General features: G+C 45.3%; 1 protein-coding gene across 8 annotated transcripts in view; it reads left to right on the top strand.

Annotated features, from left to right (window-relative positions):
* KANK4 (KN motif and ankyrin repeat domains 4) overlaps window positions 1-19,876 on the top strand; it is a 104,020-nt gene that overhangs the window by 78,342 nt on the left and 5,802 nt on the right. For all 8 annotated transcript variants that reach the window (XM_027852739.1, XM_027852742.1, XM_027852741.1 and 5 more), the window contains 5 exons: window positions 2,130-2,241; window positions 7,709-7,942; window positions 10,131-10,218; window positions 14,484-14,703; window positions 18,312-18,454. In XM_027852739.1, the coding sequence (XP_027708540.1) occupies window positions 2,130-2,241; window positions 7,709-7,942; window positions 10,131-10,218; window positions 14,484-14,703; window positions 18,312-18,454 (797 nt within the window). The remainder of the gene's footprint in view (window positions 1-2,129; window positions 2,242-7,708; window positions 7,943-10,130; window positions 10,219-14,483; window positions 14,704-18,311; window positions 18,455-19,876) is intronic.

Below are 19,876 nucleotides of genomic sequence, written 5' to 3'. Positions count from 1 at the left end.
GACCTGGGTTTGAATCCTGCCATTGGCTTCCTGTCGATATGACCTTGCACAAGTCATTTCCGTGCCCTCCATAAATGGGGGTTGGGGCCATGTGGTGTCTGAAGTTGCTTCTGTCCCCAGAGCTTTAGTTGAACAGCGCCACCCCCTGGGCTGTGTTACGGTGGCAGCTGAGCTTCGACTTTTACTGACCATCACAGGTCAGTGGGTTATGGACAGAGCTGGAAGGGAGGACTTTAGGGGCCACAAGTCTTAAAGATCTGAAGTAGTCTGCCCCAGGTGATACAAATGGTAATAGTGGTGGGATTTGAACCCAGCTCTTCTGACTCTCAAGCCAGCATTCAGGTTCCTGTGAGGTCGTGGGCCTCACACTATAGATTTCCCTGTGGCGTCTGCTGGGGGTACCGTCTCCTCCCTTCTCACCAATATTCACCCACCCCACCCACCCCCTTTGTGTCACATTAGGGCATTACTATTTTGATAACTTATATAACTAAATAAAGTGTATGTGTGAGGGAGGAAGGGAGAGGGAAAGAGGGGAGAAGAGAGAGAAGAGGAAGAAGGAGAGAGAGGAGGAAGGAGGGAGAGAAGAGGAAAGGAGGAAAGGGGAAAGAGATGGGAAGGGGAGAGAGAGAGAAAGAAGGGAGGGAGGAAAGAGAAAGGGAAAGAGAAAAAGGAGGGAAGGGGAGAGAGAAGAGGAGAGAAGAGGAGGAGAGAAGGGAGGGAGGGAAAGAGGAAAGAGTAACAAAGATGAGTAAGACGGGAGAAAGAGAAGGGGGGGTTAGGAAACGAAGAGGGAGAAAGAGGTGAACAGACAGAGAGTAGACATGAGGTCTGGCCCACATTTGGAGAGCTGCCTATTGGCATGAAGGCGCACTCTGCTGTAACCGATTGCACCCCTTTGCATTTTTGGATAAGTAGAACCAGACTTTGTTTGACGGAGGGGTCAGGCGGGGAGGGCTCAGAGCTCCGGCGGCTGCCACAGGCCCCAGTCTACCTGGTCTCCGGTCGTCTGAGCAGAGAAAGGAGGACTCAGAGACCATCCTCCCCTTTGCCTGTAAGCATGGGTCTGAGGGAGGGAGAGCAGGGCGGGCTAGTGGGCAGAGCCTTGACTTACAAGGAGGGAGGATCTGAAGTCAGGGCCTTCCTGCAAGTCTTGGCTCTGCTACCTAATGCCGGTGTGACCTTAGCTGAGTCACCAGCTTATCGATTTCCTCGTCTATAAAATGAGAGGATTGAACGGACCTTTGAGGTCCCTTCCCGCTCTCATGCTGTAATCTGGACTCATCAGTCATGTGACTGTGAGCGCAGCTGTATCTGCCTTTACATCTGTGTACCTGTGACCTTCTCTGAGCCTTAGTTGCCTCATCTGTAAAATGGGGTTCATAGGTTTTGAGCTGGAAAAGGGTCCTAAGAGATCTGGCTTCTCCTCCCTCACACCACCAGAGAGCCCCTAACATCCTGTTCAAGGTTTGGAGAGGGCCACAAGATGAGAGATCCAGTCTGGCTCCCTCATTCTACAGATGAGGAAACTGAGGCCCAGAGATGTTGAGTGGTAAGGTGGTAGGATTTGAACCTGGGTCCTCAGACTCCAGAGCCCCTAGGTACTATGCTGTCTCTCTAATTAAAACCAACTAACCAAAAAACCCTGATCTGCTTACTTGGTGATGTGACCTGTAAGGTCATGAGATAATGGATGAGAGGGGGCCTTTTAAACTATAGGCACCATATTAATGTGAACTAGAACATCTATTATTTTTTGTTAAAGTCTCAAGGCTTTTAGAGGCTTTTCAAAGTAGGGTAGCTAACTTCGGGATGAGAAGCAATGTGGCCCAGTAGGCAGAGCCGACCTCGGAATCTGGAAGCCCTGAGTTCGAATCACACTGTCACGCACTGACGTACTGACTTTGCAGCCCTGGGCAGGTAGCCTCTTAGCAGCACAGACAACTTTGTAAGACCCAGTTGTGGTGAACGCACTGACCTGCTCCTGGCCTTCAGTGCTCTACGTTGGGTCCAAATGTGCCTGTGCTAATAGGCCACACCCATTCCCAAAGTCCCAGGCCTTCCCATGTCTGCACTTTGATTTCCCTTCTCGATGACTGCTCCTAACCTCCACTGTTGTGTCTGCCTAGGGATCTCCCCATCGACAAGCCTTAAATCCATCATGAAAAAGCGAGACTATGGCTTCCGTGCTGGAGGGAATGGGACCAAAAAGAACCTTCAGTTTGTTGGGGTTAACGGTGGGTAAGCATCGTTCATAAAGGTCAGACTGCCTTCCAGTGTCTAACGTTAGCTCCATCTCTTTCCAGTGGGGGATGAAGGGGGAAACCTGCTTTTTTTCTTTCATTTTCCCATGGTTTAATCTTATAAAACACTTAATAAACCTGCCTCCTGGGTTTTTATGAGTTTGGCATCCCAGCAGCCTGAAGAAAAAAGATCTTGGGTTATTAGTGGACTGCAAGCTCAAGATGAAAAAGGCTGTGATACAGCATCCCCAAAGAGCTAGTACCATTTTAAGCTGTAGTAAGAGGCATCTGTCCAGGGCCAGAGATGTGGTAGTCCTGCAGACCCCATCTGGAATATGAGGTTCAGTTCTGGGCACCACATTGTAAAGGCAGTGATAACCTGGAGGTAAATGAGCTGGGTAACTTCTCCTGACCATATGCCAATTGAAAGAAAGATTTCTGTAGCCTGAATGCAACACTGCATTTTTGCTGCCCCAAATTCACTGGTCCACAAGGGTATAATCTTCTGCCTTTTCCTCCTGGCCCCTTTGTTTTTACTTTTTTTTTTTCTTTGGTTAGGCAGTGGGGTTAAGTGACTTGCCCAGGGTCACACAGCTAGTAAGTGTTATGTGTCTGAGGCCGAATTTGAACTCAGGTCCTCCTGAATCCAGGGCCGGTGCTCTATCTACCGCACCACTTAGCTACCCCTGCTCCTGGCCCCTTTGAAACCTAACCCTGCCCAGAAGCCTCAGGCCAGAATTGGATTTGATATTTAGGATGCTTTCCCAATGAGCTAAACTAGCTCTCTGGATCCCCCTAAGCATCATGGGGGATGTAATCCACAGAAAGTGTGAAATCAGTGACTCCAAGGCACCCTCCTTTTACAGATGTGCCAGATAGGGTTATATTTCATTTGTTTCAATGAATGTTTACTAAGCCCCTGTACCCAAGACCCCAAAGCAGATTGTGGGACCACAAAGGTCAACAGCAACTCTGCCCTCAGCATACTTATTAGTCAACCCCTTTATTGGTGGAGGTATTTAATGAGAGCCGGCTACATGAACAGCAACATATGGAGAGCTGAAAATGGAGGGAGGAAAATTAAAGAGGGTCTGATATGACTGGTGCCTATGATGTGGTTGCCTGAGATCTCTTTCTGTTCAAATAGTCTTGACTGTCATTGAGACCTTCATCTCCTTTCCCCTGGACTATTACAATAGCCTCTTTTTTATATATGTGTGTGTGCATGTGTATGTGCATACACACACACATCTATGATATATATATATATATATATACACACACATATATACATATAGTTCATCTGTAAAATAGGGTTCATATATATATATACACATATATCTAATTTATTTTTAACATTGATTTTAAAAAATATTGAGTTCTAAATTCTCTCCCTCCCTCTAGACCCTCTCCCACTTATTGAGGTCAAGCTGTATAATATTGATTACACATGTGAAATCATGCAAAACATATTTCCTTCTTAGCCATGTTGAAAAAAAATAGAACAAGAAAATTAAAGAAAGTGAAAAAGCATGCTTCCATTTTCACTCAGAGTTCAGCAGTTCTCTCTCTGGAGGTAGAGAGCATTTTTCATCATGAGCCCTTTGGGATTACCTTGGCTTATTGTATTGATCTGAGTAGCCAAGTGTTTCACAGTTGATCATCATTACAATGTTGCTGTTACTGTGTACAATGTTCTCCTGGTTCTGCTCACTTCACTTTACATCAGTTCATATTAGTCTTCCCAGGTTTTTCTGAAACATCCCACTTGTCATTTCTTACAGCACAGTAGTATTGCATCACAATTCTATGCCACAGTTATATTGACCCCCCGCCCCCAATCTCCACATGCTGTAATCCGTTCTCCACTCTGCTACTCTCCTTCTGTTATTGTCATCTTTTTTGATTGAGCCCAGTGTTCTAACCTGAGAAGGTTTTTGGATACTGACTCTTGTCATTCAACCTGAGAAGGTTTTTGGATACTGACTCTGTCATTCAGTGGCTTAGCTACCCCTCCCAACTTTGTATCATCTTCTAATTTGTCAGGCTTGCTATCTACACTGATTAAAGCTTTAAACTGCACTGGGACTTTTGGGACACCCTGCACTGGAGAGGGTACTGGCAATTGCAATTATGATTTTGTCCATGTAGAGAGCTCCCAGGTGAGGAAGCTCCGTGTGTCAAAGCAGATCGGTCCCTTCTCTGCAATTGTAGTGTTAGAGAATTGAGAAGAGAACTGAGGTGACTCTGTCCACTATGCCAGGCTGCTTTCTGTGTAGCAGATTTAATGAGCCTGGGGCTTTCTTCCAACCGTTGTGACCAAAGATTAACTTTGCAGGCCCTTCTCATAACAGTCAGTGGTCTCATGGCCATGATGAGAACTGACAGACAGCTGGCTCCTGCTTCATGCCCTGTTAAGGTTCTGGAAAAGTCTGTTTGGGTCTTCTCTGGTCAGGCTCTTGTATAGTTTTCAATTCAAGAGGCTGCTCTTAGCAGTCTTTTCTTTAGAGATTCTGTCATCCTCCTTCCCTTGCCAATGAACTTCCAACCAAGCAAGCCAGGGCCATTTATGCCCTCCCCTTTTGTCTTCTGGTTGCCAATTTCTCTTGCCAGAGGTCATCTCACTTAGGCTTTCCTCAGTTGACTCTGCTTCCTCTTTTTCAATCTTCTACAGAGGGCAGAGTTCTGAGAAGCATCTGTACAGAGCAGGAAATGCAAAGTTTTTGCCCTCTTGCAAGTGAATGGGGAGACAGACTGTAGGGTTATTTCTTAGTAACTTTGATTCAGTGAAAAGAGTACTGGCTTTGGAGCAAGAGGACCTTGGTCCAGATTTAGGCTCTGAACTACCTGTGTGAATTTGAATAAGACACTTAACCCCTCTTGGGCCGCCTCAGTTTCCTCAACTGTAAAATGTCAGATTTGATAACCTTCCAGCTCTAAATCCATAATCCTGTGATACAATAACCTCACTTGCCCAGCTTGGATATGTGACCATGGACAAGTCACTTGATTTCTTTGGTCTTCAGTTTCCTCCTCTGCAAGGAAAAATGAAGGGGTTGAACTAGTTAATTTTTAAGGTCCCCTCTGGCTCCAGATCAGCGATCTTCTTTCTTTTCTCATTAAACTCTGAAGCCATTCCCCATGCCATAAATGTTCAGGACTCTCCCTTTGGGAATTCTCCAAGTGTTCAATAAGTGATCCCAAAGTCCCCTTCATTATTCTGCTGTGTGAGGATTCACACTGCTTCCAGAGTGCCCTTGTGATCACTGTCTGTTGACTGTGTCACGTTATGGAGTATCTTCATTTTAATAATCTCGGTCCTCTTTTTGTTGTAAAAACTCAGAACAGGTGTTAACTTATACAGGTAGCACCTCAAAAAAAGCTTTAAATGGTCAGTAACCTCTCCTGTTGAAAAGTCCTTCTTCATAAGCCATTGAGCCAAAATCTGCCTCTCTGTAATTTCTACCCATTGCTTCTAGTCCTACCGTGTGGGGGCAAGCATAGGATAAGAGTTGGAAGGGACATTTTCTAGTTAAATTCCCAAATCTTAAATGTTTTTCAATGGTGTAAAGGAATCAGAATTGAGAATCTGAGTCTCAGAGAGAGTTTAGGTGATTTGCCCATGGTCACACAGATTATAAAGCAGGTCTAATATTGTGAGTCAAGGTCCTATGGACTCTTTCTGCCACCCCAAGTTGCCATAACAAGTCTAATTCCTTTTCTTCATCAGAACCTGACAGTCTGAAGACAGGTAGCAGGGAATCAGGTACACTCCCCAACATCCCCCTCCCCAGCCTTTTCTCCTTTGGGCTAAACCTCCCTGGTTACTTCAGTTGATCCTCATGTGGTATGATTTCAAAGCCCCTAACCACGTCCTAGTCACCTTCCTCTATATATCCTCCAGGTTATCAATGTCCTTCCCCAAATGTGTCCATAGCCTTTACTTGACCAAGAATTCCATTGAAAATGTCCCTGGAAAGTAGCTATCAATACTCTTCTTGAGACTTCCAAAGATGGGGAGCCCATCACTTCCTGAAACAGCCTGCTTCATTCTGGTTCAGCTCTCACTGTTAAGGAATTTTTAAGGGATTTTCAACCCTTGTTGATTTATTTAAATCTAATCTCACTTCCATGGGGCAATTTTTTAATTATTGGAAGACTGCAATCCAGCCCTCCCTTAGCCTTCTTTTCTCCAGTCTCATCATTGGCAGTTCTTTTATTGAATGCTTACATGGCATGGCCTCCATCTCTCTCTTAGTCACATGCTTTAGTTTCTCCATATGTCAATATCTGGGGCTGTTGGACATAGCTACTGAGAGACAACCCTAAAATTCTTTTCCCTACCCACCAGGGATTCTTCAACTTTTATTGTATCATGGAACCCTTTGGCTGTCAGGGGAAGCCTGTGAATGCCATTTCAGAATCATGTTGTTTTAAAATAAATTTGTAATGCTAAATTTCATGCAGAAGTTACTGAGAATAAAGATGTATTTTTCCTGTCCAAGCTTATGAACCTCCATAAATCTATCCACAGACCTTTTATGGAGGAAGGTCTAGGGACCCTAGGTTAAGAAGCTCTGTCTTAGAGGCTGAAAACTTTCCCTTGCCCCTCTGTACAAACTCTCCTCACGTTGACGTAACTATTGAGAAGAGATCACTTCCTTCCAGATCCATCTCCCCGAGTCTGAACACAAAGCCTCATTCTAAGTGAGATTTATGCTACATCATGAACAAATTGGGTCAGGGAAGGGCTGGGTCCAGGGAATTCAAGGAAGGATTTTGACAGATAATTCAGAGAACATTAGTGGGGGGAAAATGAATTGGTGATTTTGACATTTCTGGAATGAGTATCTGACTTCCCAAATTGGTGGCTTTTGTCAGGATTGGGTTACCTGTCCCAAGCATCCTGATTTATTGGGTTACTGGGTGATGGGCTGCTTCTTTTGTTGCATCTGGGGAGAGCTTGCCTCATTACTCATTGTCTCCAGTGGCCTCTGAATTGAGAAGCTTCTTACGTGGACTGGTCCAAACTGGAGTGCTCGCCCTCCTTGTCTTACCTCCTGGATTCCCTGGCTTCCTAGATGACTCAGCTCAAATCCCCCTTCTTTAGCCATTCTTTCCCACCTACCTCCTCCCCACTGCCCATGTCTTCCCTCTGAGACTGCCCCTCATTTACACTGTCTACATCTTGTTTTTACGTAGTGGTTGGCATGTTGACTCCCCCATTAGAATGGGAGCTCCTTGAGGGCAGGAACCATATTTTTGCTTTTTTGTGTATGCCCAGCACTTAACACAGTGCCTGGCATGTGGTAAGTGTTTAATAAATGTTTGTGAACTGATCAACTGAACTGATGCCAGGCTCCTGCCTAGCTAAATAATGCATGAATGCCCTACTGCAGATTTTGACTTTCTGTTTAGCCTTAGAAGGAAGGTCATAGCCAATGACATTTGCTCTCCTTCTTCAGCTATGAGACAACCTCCAGTGAAGAGACCAGCGGCGAAGACAGCGCCTCGGAGGGCTGTTCTGACAGTGAAGCAGACAGGAAGGGGGTTGGCCCTGAACACAAGCTGGGCAGAGCTGCAGAGCGAAGCCAGCAGATGGCCCTGGGCACAGAGGAGAGTGCCAGGAGCATGGGCCCAGAGAGCAGCCCCAGTGGGGGAGAAGTTGCTGCAGCTGGTACTCATCACAAGTCTGAAAGGTATTTTCTGCCCTCACCAAGGTCCGATCCCCTAAGCCTGATCTTTAAGAACGGGTGATAATTAGGGTAAGTGAGGATAATGGCAGCCCCCACCTGTTAGGGTAGTTGTGAGGATCCAGAGAGATAATATTTGTAAAGTGCTCAGCATATGTCTAGCAAATAGTAGGTGCTATGTAATTAGCTATTATTATTCTATTTTCATACTATTTAAATATAATTATTTCCCTTTGTAATCTCATTCTTACACTTGATTTTATTAATGTAAAAACAATATTCTGGGCAGGGGTTGATCAGATTTTCCCATTTTTGTAACCCCCTTGGGCAGTCTGGTGAAGCCCGTGGGCTCCTTCTCAGAATCATGTTTTAAATGCATAAAATTACATAGGATCACAAAGGAAATGTATTCTATTGAAATACAGTTATCCAAATACTTTTACAAACAAGTTCAGTGACCCCAGGTTAAAGAACTCTTGCATTCTACTGTGTTGCTTTTTCTCTCCATTCTAAGAACTCTCATTTTGTACTAGAAGTAAACATTTCCAAGCGCGTTCTACAAAACAACTCTATAGGCTTCTTTAGTACAAATATTATTATCCAGCTATTATTTTCCATTACCTATTATTCCAATTATTATTGGAATATGTTATTCCAATATCTATTATTTTCCAGATATGGCAACTGAGGCTTGAAGAGGCTGTCTCAGTTGTCTCGGGCACCTACCTAGGTCGGGGTGAATTTGGCACTTAGCTCTCTGGACTAGGAATCACGAATAATGAGTGATGTCCAGTTGGCAAGTGGCTTCTGAAAAACTGGAGGCTGTCTTCTCTCAGAAGAATGATTGTGATAAGGTGTTGAGTGAGCCAAGCACTCCATCTGACTGGTACACAATAACTTGTATTATAAACCACACAATGGTCTAGTAACAGTGCAGGCTTGGTACAATATCATGGCGGACTCAATGGTTTAATGGTAGATTGTCATTTTATTAAATCTATTATCAGTTTCTTTGCCCTTCAAGGAAGACTAAGTTGGAGAAAATTGTTTGCACAGGGCTTGGGTTCTTGGGATTATACCAACCAAGAGGAACGTCTTTCCACTCCACATCCCATGTTACCACTCAGCCCGTGGCTGCAGTAGCTCCGAGACCCTCCTCTCCACTCTGGCAGTATTAGATCGAGGACAATAGTGTATTTGGCTTTATTTCCAGGAGAGCTTGGGAACTAAGCCAGACATGTCCTCTTTGTGGAAAAACCAGATTTCTAGGTTCTAGGAAGTTCCCCATGTTTGTGTTCTAGCATCAGAAAGACCTAGAACTATAGTGTCAAGGAGGCATATTGACTAAACCTGGAGTCTTTTGATGTATTGGGCAGAACTAGGAGCAATTGGCTTTTCAAGAAATGTTTAATGCGCTCCTTCTAGGTACCTGACATCTTCCTGGGAGTTTAAGACACAACAACAACAACAAAGTGGAAACAGTCCCTGCCCTCAAAGAGCTTACATTCTATTGACCACGTATACATGTATAGTATACAGAAAGTGGCCGCAAGGCAGGTCTTTTTGTATGTGGTGGGGAGAGGCATTAGCAGCTGGGGGAACCAGGGAAGGTCTCATGGAGCAGATGGCGCTTGAGTTAAGTTTTTCTTTTCTTTTTTTTCTTTTGTCTTTTTTTTTTGGCTAGGCAATTGGAGTTAAGTGACTTGCCCAGGGTCACACAGCTAGTAAGTGTTATGTGTCTGAGGCTGGATTTGAACTCAGGTCCTCCTGAATCCAGGGCCTGTGCTCTATCCACTGCGCCACCTAGCTGCCCCTTGAGTAAAGTTTTTAAGGAATCTCAGTGGACGTTGGAGAGACGCAGGTCTGGAACAGTGGGGTGGAAGCTTCAGAGGGTGAGCTTTAGGCTCAATGGAAAGAACTTTCCAACAATCAGCGTGATCCCAACAGCAGGATGAGCTGATTGCAGAGGCAGCAGCTCTGTGCCAAGCTCTGTGCCATGCCTGTACGACTGTTTCGTCAGAAAAAAAGTCCAAGCGATTCTTGCCCAGACCAGGGCGCCGGGGACGGCCCGCGAGGTCCCTCCAGCTGGTGCTCTTTGGGGATTCTGACTCTGTGAATCCCTTATTTTGGGTTTGCCTGGAGAGCTGGTTAGAACGTGGGGACATCAATTGATTTTTTTCCCTTTTCTGTTTAGATATAAGCCCTCAGAAGAATTTCTGTCTGCATGCCACCTGTTGAGCAAACATCTGCCTGAAGTTTGGACCACACCTGACCGGCAATTGGTATCCTTCTTGTTCTGTGGATCTAAGAAGGGTGGGGATGTTTAAGCAGTCAGCTTTGACCGAGAAGCCTGCCAAGCCTAGAGTGGGTGGTGTGAGCCCTGCCGCAGGGCTCTCAGGAGCCCGATGCAGCTTTCTGCACCATGTTTTGTCCAGCCTCTGCCCCAGGGAGCTTGTGATTGTAAGGAGGAAAACTCTTACTCGAAAGGAAAGAAACAAACATTTATTAAGCTCCTTCTATTGGCCAGCCTTTGCTAAGCACTTTACACATATTACTTCACTTGATTCTCACAACAACCCTGGGAGGTGGGTGATATTGTCATTCCCATTTTACAAATAGGTAAACTGAGGCAATCAGAGGCTAAGGGTAACACAGCTATTAAGTGTCTGAGTCCAGATGTGAACTCAGGTCTTCCTGACTCCCAAATCCAGCAATCCATCCACTGTGGCGCCCCCTAGCTGCCCAGGCCTTCTGAAGCACAGCATGAGTGGATGTTGATCAGAAAATTCCTTGTGTGAGGGTGAGCTCTGAAACGAGGCATGTTTTCTGGTCTTCAGTGTCTGCGCTCTGTATTGTAGGTAGAATTGGACCTGGGTTTTGGAAGACCTGGGTTCAAATCCAACATCAGATGCTACTAACTGTGACCTTAGACAAATCCTTTCACTTCCTCATCTGCCATATGGAGAAAACAGTGGTACCCAGAGGCTTGTTGTGAGCCTTAAATAAGATGTCTGCAAAGCGTCTGGCAGATCTTAGGGGGCCTTATAAACGTGAGCTGTTTGTTATTGCTAATCGCTCACGCGTACGTAGTGCTTTATGCATCTTACTGCACAGAAAGTGACAAAGCTAGATTAGAACCCAGACGCTCTGGTTCTACATCCAGTGTTCTTGCCACTGTACTATACTGTCCTGTCTTCCTTCCTTCCCTCCCTCCCTCCTTCCTACACCTTCCTGCCTTCCTTCCTCCCTCCCTCCCTTCTTTTTTTGCTCGCTTCTCTTTTTCCCTTCCTCTTTTCCTTCCTTTCTTCCTCCCTCCCTCCCTTTTCTTCCTCTCTGTCTCTTCCTTCCTTTCTTCCTCCTCTCCCTTTTGTTCCTTCCTTCTTCTCTTTTCCCCTTCCTCTCTCTCTTCTTTTCTTCCTCTCTCTCTTCCTTCCTTTTTTCCTCCTGCTCTCCTTTCCTTTCTTCCTCCCTTCCATCTTAAAGTTTTTGAGAGTAAAGCCAGGAGCAGATTGATTCTGAGAGCAGCTATAACCCGTAGGCCCCCAGTGACATCCGCCTCCACACATTTCCTCAAACCTGGCCTGCTGTCCTCCGTGGGCTACGCCAGTGGGAAGAATGGATGCCTCGATGGATTCAGTGTTGGCAGCTACTTGGCCAGTATGTTTTATCTTCTTGCTCCCAGTGAGTCGGCAACTGGCTCTTCTACGGCTGGTGCGGGCCACTCTTGGGGTTGGGTTTCAAGCAGGCTCCCAGTATAAATGCATAGAGATTAGTGCTCACTGGAGGCTCCACGATCATCTGGTCCATTTATTCGAGTGAGACCCAAATTGGATCAGGGAGGAATTTCTTCTCCTGTCATTTCTAAACCTACCCCCCTCACCCTGGGCCTCACAAAATGCTTTCAGATGCTTTGGGGGAATTTTGTCAGTGAGAAAGACGGGGGGATTTAGAGAATTGTTTAAGCACAGACCAACCCATTGCTGCCTCTCTGCAAAATCATCACTGAGATATATAATGGGGGTTCTTTCGATTGCTGAGTAGGGACAGTTGATGGGGCTAACCTGGACCCTGCAGGATGGCTGTATTTTTTTCAGGCGTTTTTACTGTTAGATTTCAGGGCACAAAAGCGGATCAGTCCATTTATTAAGCACTGACTATGGGGTAGGCACTATGCTAGGCACTGGTATACAAATAGTGGTGTGCTAATAAATGTTTAACAACCAGCTTGCCAAGAAAAACATGTACTCACAACACACTTTTAGGCTTAATCTGCATTATTAGCATTTTCTCCATCACTTTCTTAAGTCTAGACAATCAACAAAATAAAAAAGTAAGCCCTAGTTTGTAGTGTTTGCTGGTTTGTTGAATATGCAATAATTGGATTTGGTGAACTAGTTTGAACTGGATCTAGCACACCCCTGAATACAAAGACAAAATTGAAACGAATACTCTCAGAGAACTGCCTCTATTGGGGGAGATAGTATGCGCTTGTATAAGTATATGAAAATCAAATACAAAATAATTTGGAAGGAGAGACCGCTAGCGCCTGGGCAGACCTAGAAAGGCCTCATGTAGAAGGTGGCATCTTTGCTTTGGTTTGAAGAAAACTAGGGATTCATTAGTTTCCTCATCTGTGAAAGACCAGGGTTGGGTCTTATGGCCTCTGACGTCTCTTCTGGCTCTGGGCGCCAATGAAAAGACCTAGATCTCTTTCAGCCCAGTTGTTGTCCAGTCAGAACTCTGCCATCATATACATGTGAAGATGGTGTGGGGACATTAGTTTTCATTTTTAATTAGATTCAGCCCAATTTTCCAGCTTGTCAAGGCTTTTTAAATATCCTCACACTGGCGTGTAGACCCAGCCTCGTGTGATCTGCAACATTGCTAGGCCCACCATGTCTACCCTTATTCATGTCATTGATGAAGATGTTAAACTGCCTTGGGTCAAAGACAGACTCTGTTGAACCATTCATTAACAGCTATTCTTTAGCCATGGACATTTAACAAATCTGTATTTACCTAAATATACCCACAAGTAGCCTACACCTTTCCTTTTCTTCCACGAGAATAGCATGAGAGATGTTGCTTAAATGCTTTTATCAAAATCCAGGTAAACTCTATCAACAACATTCCCTTGACTTTCCAGTTTAGTGACCATGTCAGAAAAAGAAATAATGTTAATCTGCCCAACTCTTTCTTAAGCCATACTGACTCTGGGTAGTTGCTGTGGAAATGCTTGCCAACCATCTCTTTTAAAAAAATTTTTATAATTAATTTTATTTTTTTAATTATCAAATATCTATTTTTCTCCTCCCCCCATCCACATTAAAAAAGAAAAGAAAACCATCATAACAAATAAACATAGTCAAGTAAAACAAATCTCCATATTGACCACATCCAAAAATGTATGGCTCATTCTACACGCTGAGTTCCTCAGCTCTCTGCCAGGAGGTGGGTAGCATTCTTCATCATTTGTTGATCATGGTTGATTCCTAATCATTGATCAGAGTTCTTGAGTCTTTCTAAGCTATATTTACAAAGTTATTGTTATAGTATTAGTTTTTCTATTGATTGTGTTCATTTCACTTTGCATCAGTTCATCCAAGTCTTCCTAGGTTTCTCTGAAACCATCGTTTTCATCATTTCATACAGTACCACAGTATTCCATCGCATGGACTTGACCAGACTACCCTAATTTGTCTGGCCACTTGCTAACCATCCACTTAGTGACCAGCTCTAGAATTTTGCCATGGGATTGAAGTCAAGCCCACTTGCCAGCTGGGTGACTGTGGGAAAATTATTCAATATGATTGTTTAAATATTAAGGCTAAGATGACGGGGGAAAGTGTTAATGAATCAGGCAGAGGATCACAGATTTAAAGCTAGCAGGGACTTCAGAAGCTGCCTCAACCTCCCTGATTTTACAGGAGTAGAAACTGAAGCCCGGAGAGTTTTAAGTGTCAAGTTCAGGGTCACACCGGTGGTAAGTAGCCGGGCTGTGATTTGACTCCAAATCCAGTGAGTCCAGTGCCCTCATTTTCAGATTGACATTGTCACATAAGGGTTTTGGATTTAATGAATTCTGAGATATTTTCTAGCTTTGAATCCTTTGAGCCTAACAGCAACAACAATAATAGCATTTATTAAGCTCCTACTGTATGCTAGACACTGTGTACATTATTATTTAATTTATCCTCATAACAACCCTGGGAGGTAGGTGCCATTATTTTTCCTATTTTACAGATGAGGAAACTGAGGCAGATAGCAGTTAAGTGACTTGCCCAAGATCACATAGCTAGTGAGTGTCTGAGTCCAGGTTTGAACTCAGGTCTTCCTGACTCCAGGCTCTATCCCCTATTCTACCTAGCTGCAAAGCACAAGTCACACTTTTGAAAGTCGCTCTCAAAGTAGACAGTGAGAATGGCAGGCCCACAGCAAAGCTAATGGGTCAGACTTGGCTTCAGACCCGAAGAATCCCCCACCTGAGCCAGGACACTAGGGGTCATCGGAGCTGGGCGCCAGTAATCAGACCATCTTGGTGTTTCAGAGGCAAAGCTTAAATACTATCAGTCAAGAGTGGTTCCGCATCTCAAGCCGGAAATCTTCCAGCCCCTCCATCGTTGCAGCCTATCTCAGTGAGTTCCAGCCCAGTGACCCCGACTTCCTGAAGCTGCTTGTCAACTTAGCAGATGACAACGGGAACACGGCTCTCCACTACAGTGTTTCCCACTCCAACTTCCCCATCGTTAAACTGCTGCTCGACACAGGTCAGAACATTCCCCTGCTTTGCCCGCCATTTTCCTTTCCGTGTAGAGGTCTCCCTCATGATCTCCCTTCTGTAGCCTTATCTATGAGAGGACCTGCCAACCATTAACACCCAGTGCATCCAACTGGAGGGGTGGAAGTGGGTGTCTGTTTTTTTAAAAACTGACTGCTCTGGGCTGGGAATCAGGGGATGAGTTCAAATCCCAACTCTTACGGTTGCTCAGTTGTGGGACTGTGAACAAGTCAATTTATTTCTCTGAGTCTGATTTCCACATCTGTTTAAGCTATTCTTGAAATTTTTGAGCTATTCTTGAAAACTGATCCTCCATGTACAGTTGATATACTCATTTTCCATTAACCAGAATATTCAGTTAACTAGAGCATCCCATGATATCCTATGATGAGTACATGAATGGTTACAATTTCATAGAGCTTTTCAAAGAGTATATCATGCCTTATATGAGCGCTCTGAAATAATAATAATAGTAATTCCTGTCATTTAATAAGTTTTAATTACCTACTGGTGATGCCAAGCAAAACCAAAATGGTCCCTTCCCTAAAGGAGTTATCAAGGGAACTAACACATACCCAGATGAATAAACACAAAATACACAAAAAGTACTTTCAGAGTATTATTGTCCCCATCTTACAGAGGAGAAAATTGAGGTTAACCCCAGTCCCCTGGCTCTATATATGTCACTCTATCCATAAACCACACTGGCTGGCCTGGCAAAGTACAGGTCTCATATCTACTGCTCCCAGATTTTTCTTCATGAAGATAAAGAATCCATATTAAACAGCCATTTAAAAATTATGTGGGGATTTCTCATTTAAACAGAAAAAAACCCAGCCAACTCCAGGCTCCACTGTTGGGCTCAGAGGCTAAAGAATGTGTCCCAGGTGATTTTGAGGCCCTTCATTCTCTTCTTTTGTGCATGGCAATTCTCACAGACCAGTAGGCCTGCAGGGGCTGTGACCTATGTGGATGGGGGCTTTGGGAACAGTCCCTTTAATCATGTGAAATGATAGCCTGAGGAGGGACGCTCTTTGTTGCTGAGAAGTGCCTGTCAGCAGCCGTGTTCATTTAAGTGACTTCTTTCCCCTTCCTCCTCCCATTTTCCTTCCCTTGCTACTGGCCTAAGGCAACTGACCCAAAAGGGTCATTTAAGTTACCCAGGGTCCCTCATCCTCTACCAAATCTTCACCCAGGGGAAAAAATGCATATAACTGCAAGGTATGTTCGTAGGTATGAAAGAGACCTCAGATCTGAGGCTCCTTACGTCTTAAAAGCTCATGTAAACTAACCATCCAGTTAGAAACAATTCATTTAATATCACAGTACAGCCTAGAAGGCGGGGCTCCCAGAGGATTCTGCTCCTCGCTTCTGATTGCCTACATGTTAACATCTGTTTTCAGAAGTGCTCATGAACCTGGAGGATGGAACTGAAGTCAGTTAAATGATAAGTTCTGATCTGGAGATTTCACACTCCCTCTCTTACTTGGATCCCCACCCCCACCACTACTACTATCACTACTACTACTACTACTACTACTACTACTACTACTACTACTACTACTACTACCACCACCATCACTACTACTACTACTACTACTACTACAACATACTCATTAGTAACTCTACTCTGAGTGGGCTTGTTTTTCTGTAGTGTGTGTGCGTCTCTCAGGGATTGGGTAGAGAAGCAAGCTCTTTTTTCCCCTCTTTCTCCAACATTATAGCTAGCCCTGAGTTCTGCCTTTTGGTTAGGAAGACTTGGGGCAGTGACTGCTCGTAGACCATAGACCCCAGGAAAAGCATACAACATGAAATAGTACAAATTTCAAGAAATGTTATTTGGAAGGAAGAGCAGAATTGTGTCTCTAAGTCCAAATGAGCAATACTGCCTACATAGTCTGGTTTTCATCACGGTGAAAGTGAGAAGAAAATTCCTTGAAAGAATGAACTGTTTTGCTGTGATACAGCCCTTGTGACAGAGACAGGATGCTCAGGCTCACATTGGCAGCATTTATTTATTCTTTCTCTAGACTTCTGGCTTGTAGCCAGGAAATCCAGAATGATGGATTCGTAAGCAGGTTCATAAATAGTCATTTTTGTAGCCAGGGCAAACAGCATGAAGTATACCCTCAATTCAACTTTTTAACATTCTAGGAGACTATACCTTCTAAATTTTAGCACCCTGGACAAAGCTTCAGTTGCCTTGCCCCAGTTATCACTTAGTGCAAAGTTCTACATGTTATTTATGATATGATACAACAGGCTTTGTACTTCCCAAGGTAAATGCTCGTTTCAGGAGTCTCTGGTCTCTGGGTTTTGTTCAACGGTTCCAACATCCATTTAAAAGACTCTTCCTTTTTCATGAAATTTCATATTTTCCTTTGCCTGGGGCGTTGGCATTATCTTTCATCTCCTTAAAATTCATTTCCACTTTATCTCTGTTGTCCCCCTCCTCCTCTCTCCCCCCAGTCACGAGACTTTGATCTGAGAGGGCCAATCCTCCACCTTCCACTTATCTTTTCATTTTCTTCCCTGTTGGGGGTCCAGTGTTGCCCTCCCAGCTTTTTCACTGATACCCAGATGTTTCCATCTTACTTCGGTGTTCCCCACCCCCACCAGCCAATCAGGTGCATGAGGGTCACTTTCCTCTGGATGAAGCTGGCCTGTGACTGTGCCCTACTGCTCCCCAATCTGAACCATCCACTAAGGTCAGGGGGTCAGTTCACTTACCAAGCTCCTACCCCCCAACCTGGAATTGATGGCGTCCTAATTCCTCTAGAGTTAGAGTGAGGAGAATGAACGAATGAATGAAAATAGTTATGTAAGTGCTTATAGTGTGCCAAGGACTGTGCTAAGTGCTGGGGAGATCAGTACAAAAGGGTTATAGCATCGTGGCCACTACCTCTCTGGTGGCCATTGCCCAAAGAAAGCGGGGCTGGAGCTGCCTTCCATCTGTGAGCCCTATAACCTGAAACTCGGGGGCATTGATTCATTTGGTCTCCTTTAAGATGTGCCTCTGCTGGGGTGGGGAAAGGGGTTTTGACTGAGTAAAGAAATAATGCAAGGATCAATCAGTTGATCAACAAACATTTAGTAAATGCCTGCTATGTGGCAGGGACTGTGCTAAGTTCCAGAGCAGACATTCTCAGCACAAGGACTGCCTGGGCAAATGAGCAGAGCCTGGAGATGACAGGCTGAGTCTGGGGAACAGTTGGTAGCACCATTTAACTAGGATGTTAGGAGTATGATGTGGAGAAGCATGGAATCAGCCTTCATTGCCAGTCTGGAGCTGAGCTTTGAAGAAATCTAGGGATTATAAGAGGCAGAGGTGAGCAGGGGGTGCATTGCAGGCTTGGGGGAGGCAGGAGAAGGATGCTTAGGAGGCTAGTTTGCCTGGAATAGGGAGAGCAGGAAGAAGAATGATCTTAACTTGGCTTGGGATGGTACGTAGCAGCCAGATGGCCGAGGGCCTTAAATGTGAGCTGAGATTGCCCCCTTAGTAATTCCCAGCCCCGAGGGTGGGGTGGGTGCAGGCGTCTGCCCACACTGGCCCCACTCTCTGGAATACTTTGCCAAGGTTTGACCATCCTCCTGCAGGTGTGTGTGACGTGGACCACCAGAACAAGGCCGGGTACACGGCCGTGATGATCACTCCCCTGGCCTCGGCAGAGACCGACGAAGACATGGACGTGGTTGGGAAACTGTTGAGACAAGGAAATGTGAACATCCAGGCGGCTCAGGTAGGCCTGGCCTCTCCAGGCCACTTCCTTTTACTTGAATCCCCATTGGTTGAGCACCTACTGTGTGCAAGGTGCTAAGCTCAGCCCTGAGTGTACAAAGATTAAAAAACAATGAAGTCCCTACCTTCAAGGGGTTTGGGGGTGGGGAGGATGCCCCATATACACACGGAGGGAAGGTATCAATCAGTCAGTAAACATTTATTAAGCCCCTATTACATGCCAGGCGCTGTGCTAAAACACTAGGTATACAAAAATAGGCAAAAGATAGTCCCTGCCCTTAAGGCGCTGACAATCTAACAGTATCATGGTACAAAGGAAAACCAGACAGCGTGGTATAGGAGAACTTGAAAATGAAGAGGGAACTTTCAGTTAGGAATGCAGGGGTTGTGAGGATCAGGGAAGGCTCTGCAGAATTTTAGAGCTGGAAAGGACAGCAGTGACTGAGAATCCCAGCTGTCACATATACCGGTCCCTGCCTGGAGACTCTTGATGAGGAGAGCCTCCCATGTCCCAAGGCAGCCAGCCCATTGCCCTTGGGTTAGGCCGTGGAGCCCACCTGTGCCTCCTTGAAGCTTTCACCCATTCCTTGTTCTTGGTTTTAACCCCCTGAGGCCATCAGAGTAAATGCTAAAGCACTGGAGATACAAAAACAAAAACAACAAAATCTGCTTCTCCACCTGTAGAAGGTGCACGGAGAAGTAAGGTTATTGGAAGGGAGTTTGTGACGGGGACGAGGAGGCCAGCACTCACCTCTTCACCACTGTGGTTGCCCTCCTCTGGCTAATCAATGTCCTTCCTCAATGATGGCACCCACAGATGAGGTCCTCCAGATGAGATCTGACCATGACATCCTAGAGAAGCAGTCATCTGTGCTAGTCTTTGAAGGGAGAGATGAGGAGAAAGGGCATTCTCAGCATGAGGACCGCCTGGGCAAATGAGCAGGGCCTGGAGATGACAGGCTGAGTCTGGGGAACAGTGAGGAGCACCGTTACACTAGGATGTGGGGAGTGTGAAGGGTAAGAACGTGGAATCAGCCTTCATTGCCAGTCTGGGGGCATTTGTATCCTGACGCGAATTCCAAGGATTCATCCCAGTCCTGCCAGCCCTGTCAGAGCTTGATGCCAAAGGAAACCGTGCCGCTCCTGGCCTCCCAAATGGCCTCCTTCCAAAATGCAAAGTTTGCTTCCCTCCGAATCCTCAACAGGCTGGGGCAGAAGTCGGTGAGCTCCTGATCTGTCCCCCAACCTGAAGCTGGACAGGCTCCATCTGGGCGCCGATTTTTGGAACATTCCACTGGTACCAGTTACGAGGAAGCATTTGCAGACTTGGCTGAGCTTGCAGAATACCTGAAGGTTGCCCGTCATTCCTCATTACACACACACACACACACACACACACACACACACACACACACACACACAC

This window comes from Vombatus ursinus, unplaced genomic scaffold (assembly GCF_900497805.2).
Source record: "Vombatus ursinus unplaced genomic scaffold, bare-nosed wombat genome assembly UNPS02009824.1, whole genome shotgun sequence".
NCBI classification, from domain to species: Eukaryota; Metazoa; Chordata; class Mammalia; order Diprotodontia; family Vombatidae; genus Vombatus; species Vombatus ursinus.
This window is presented reverse-complemented; position numbering and strand designations above follow the sequence as displayed.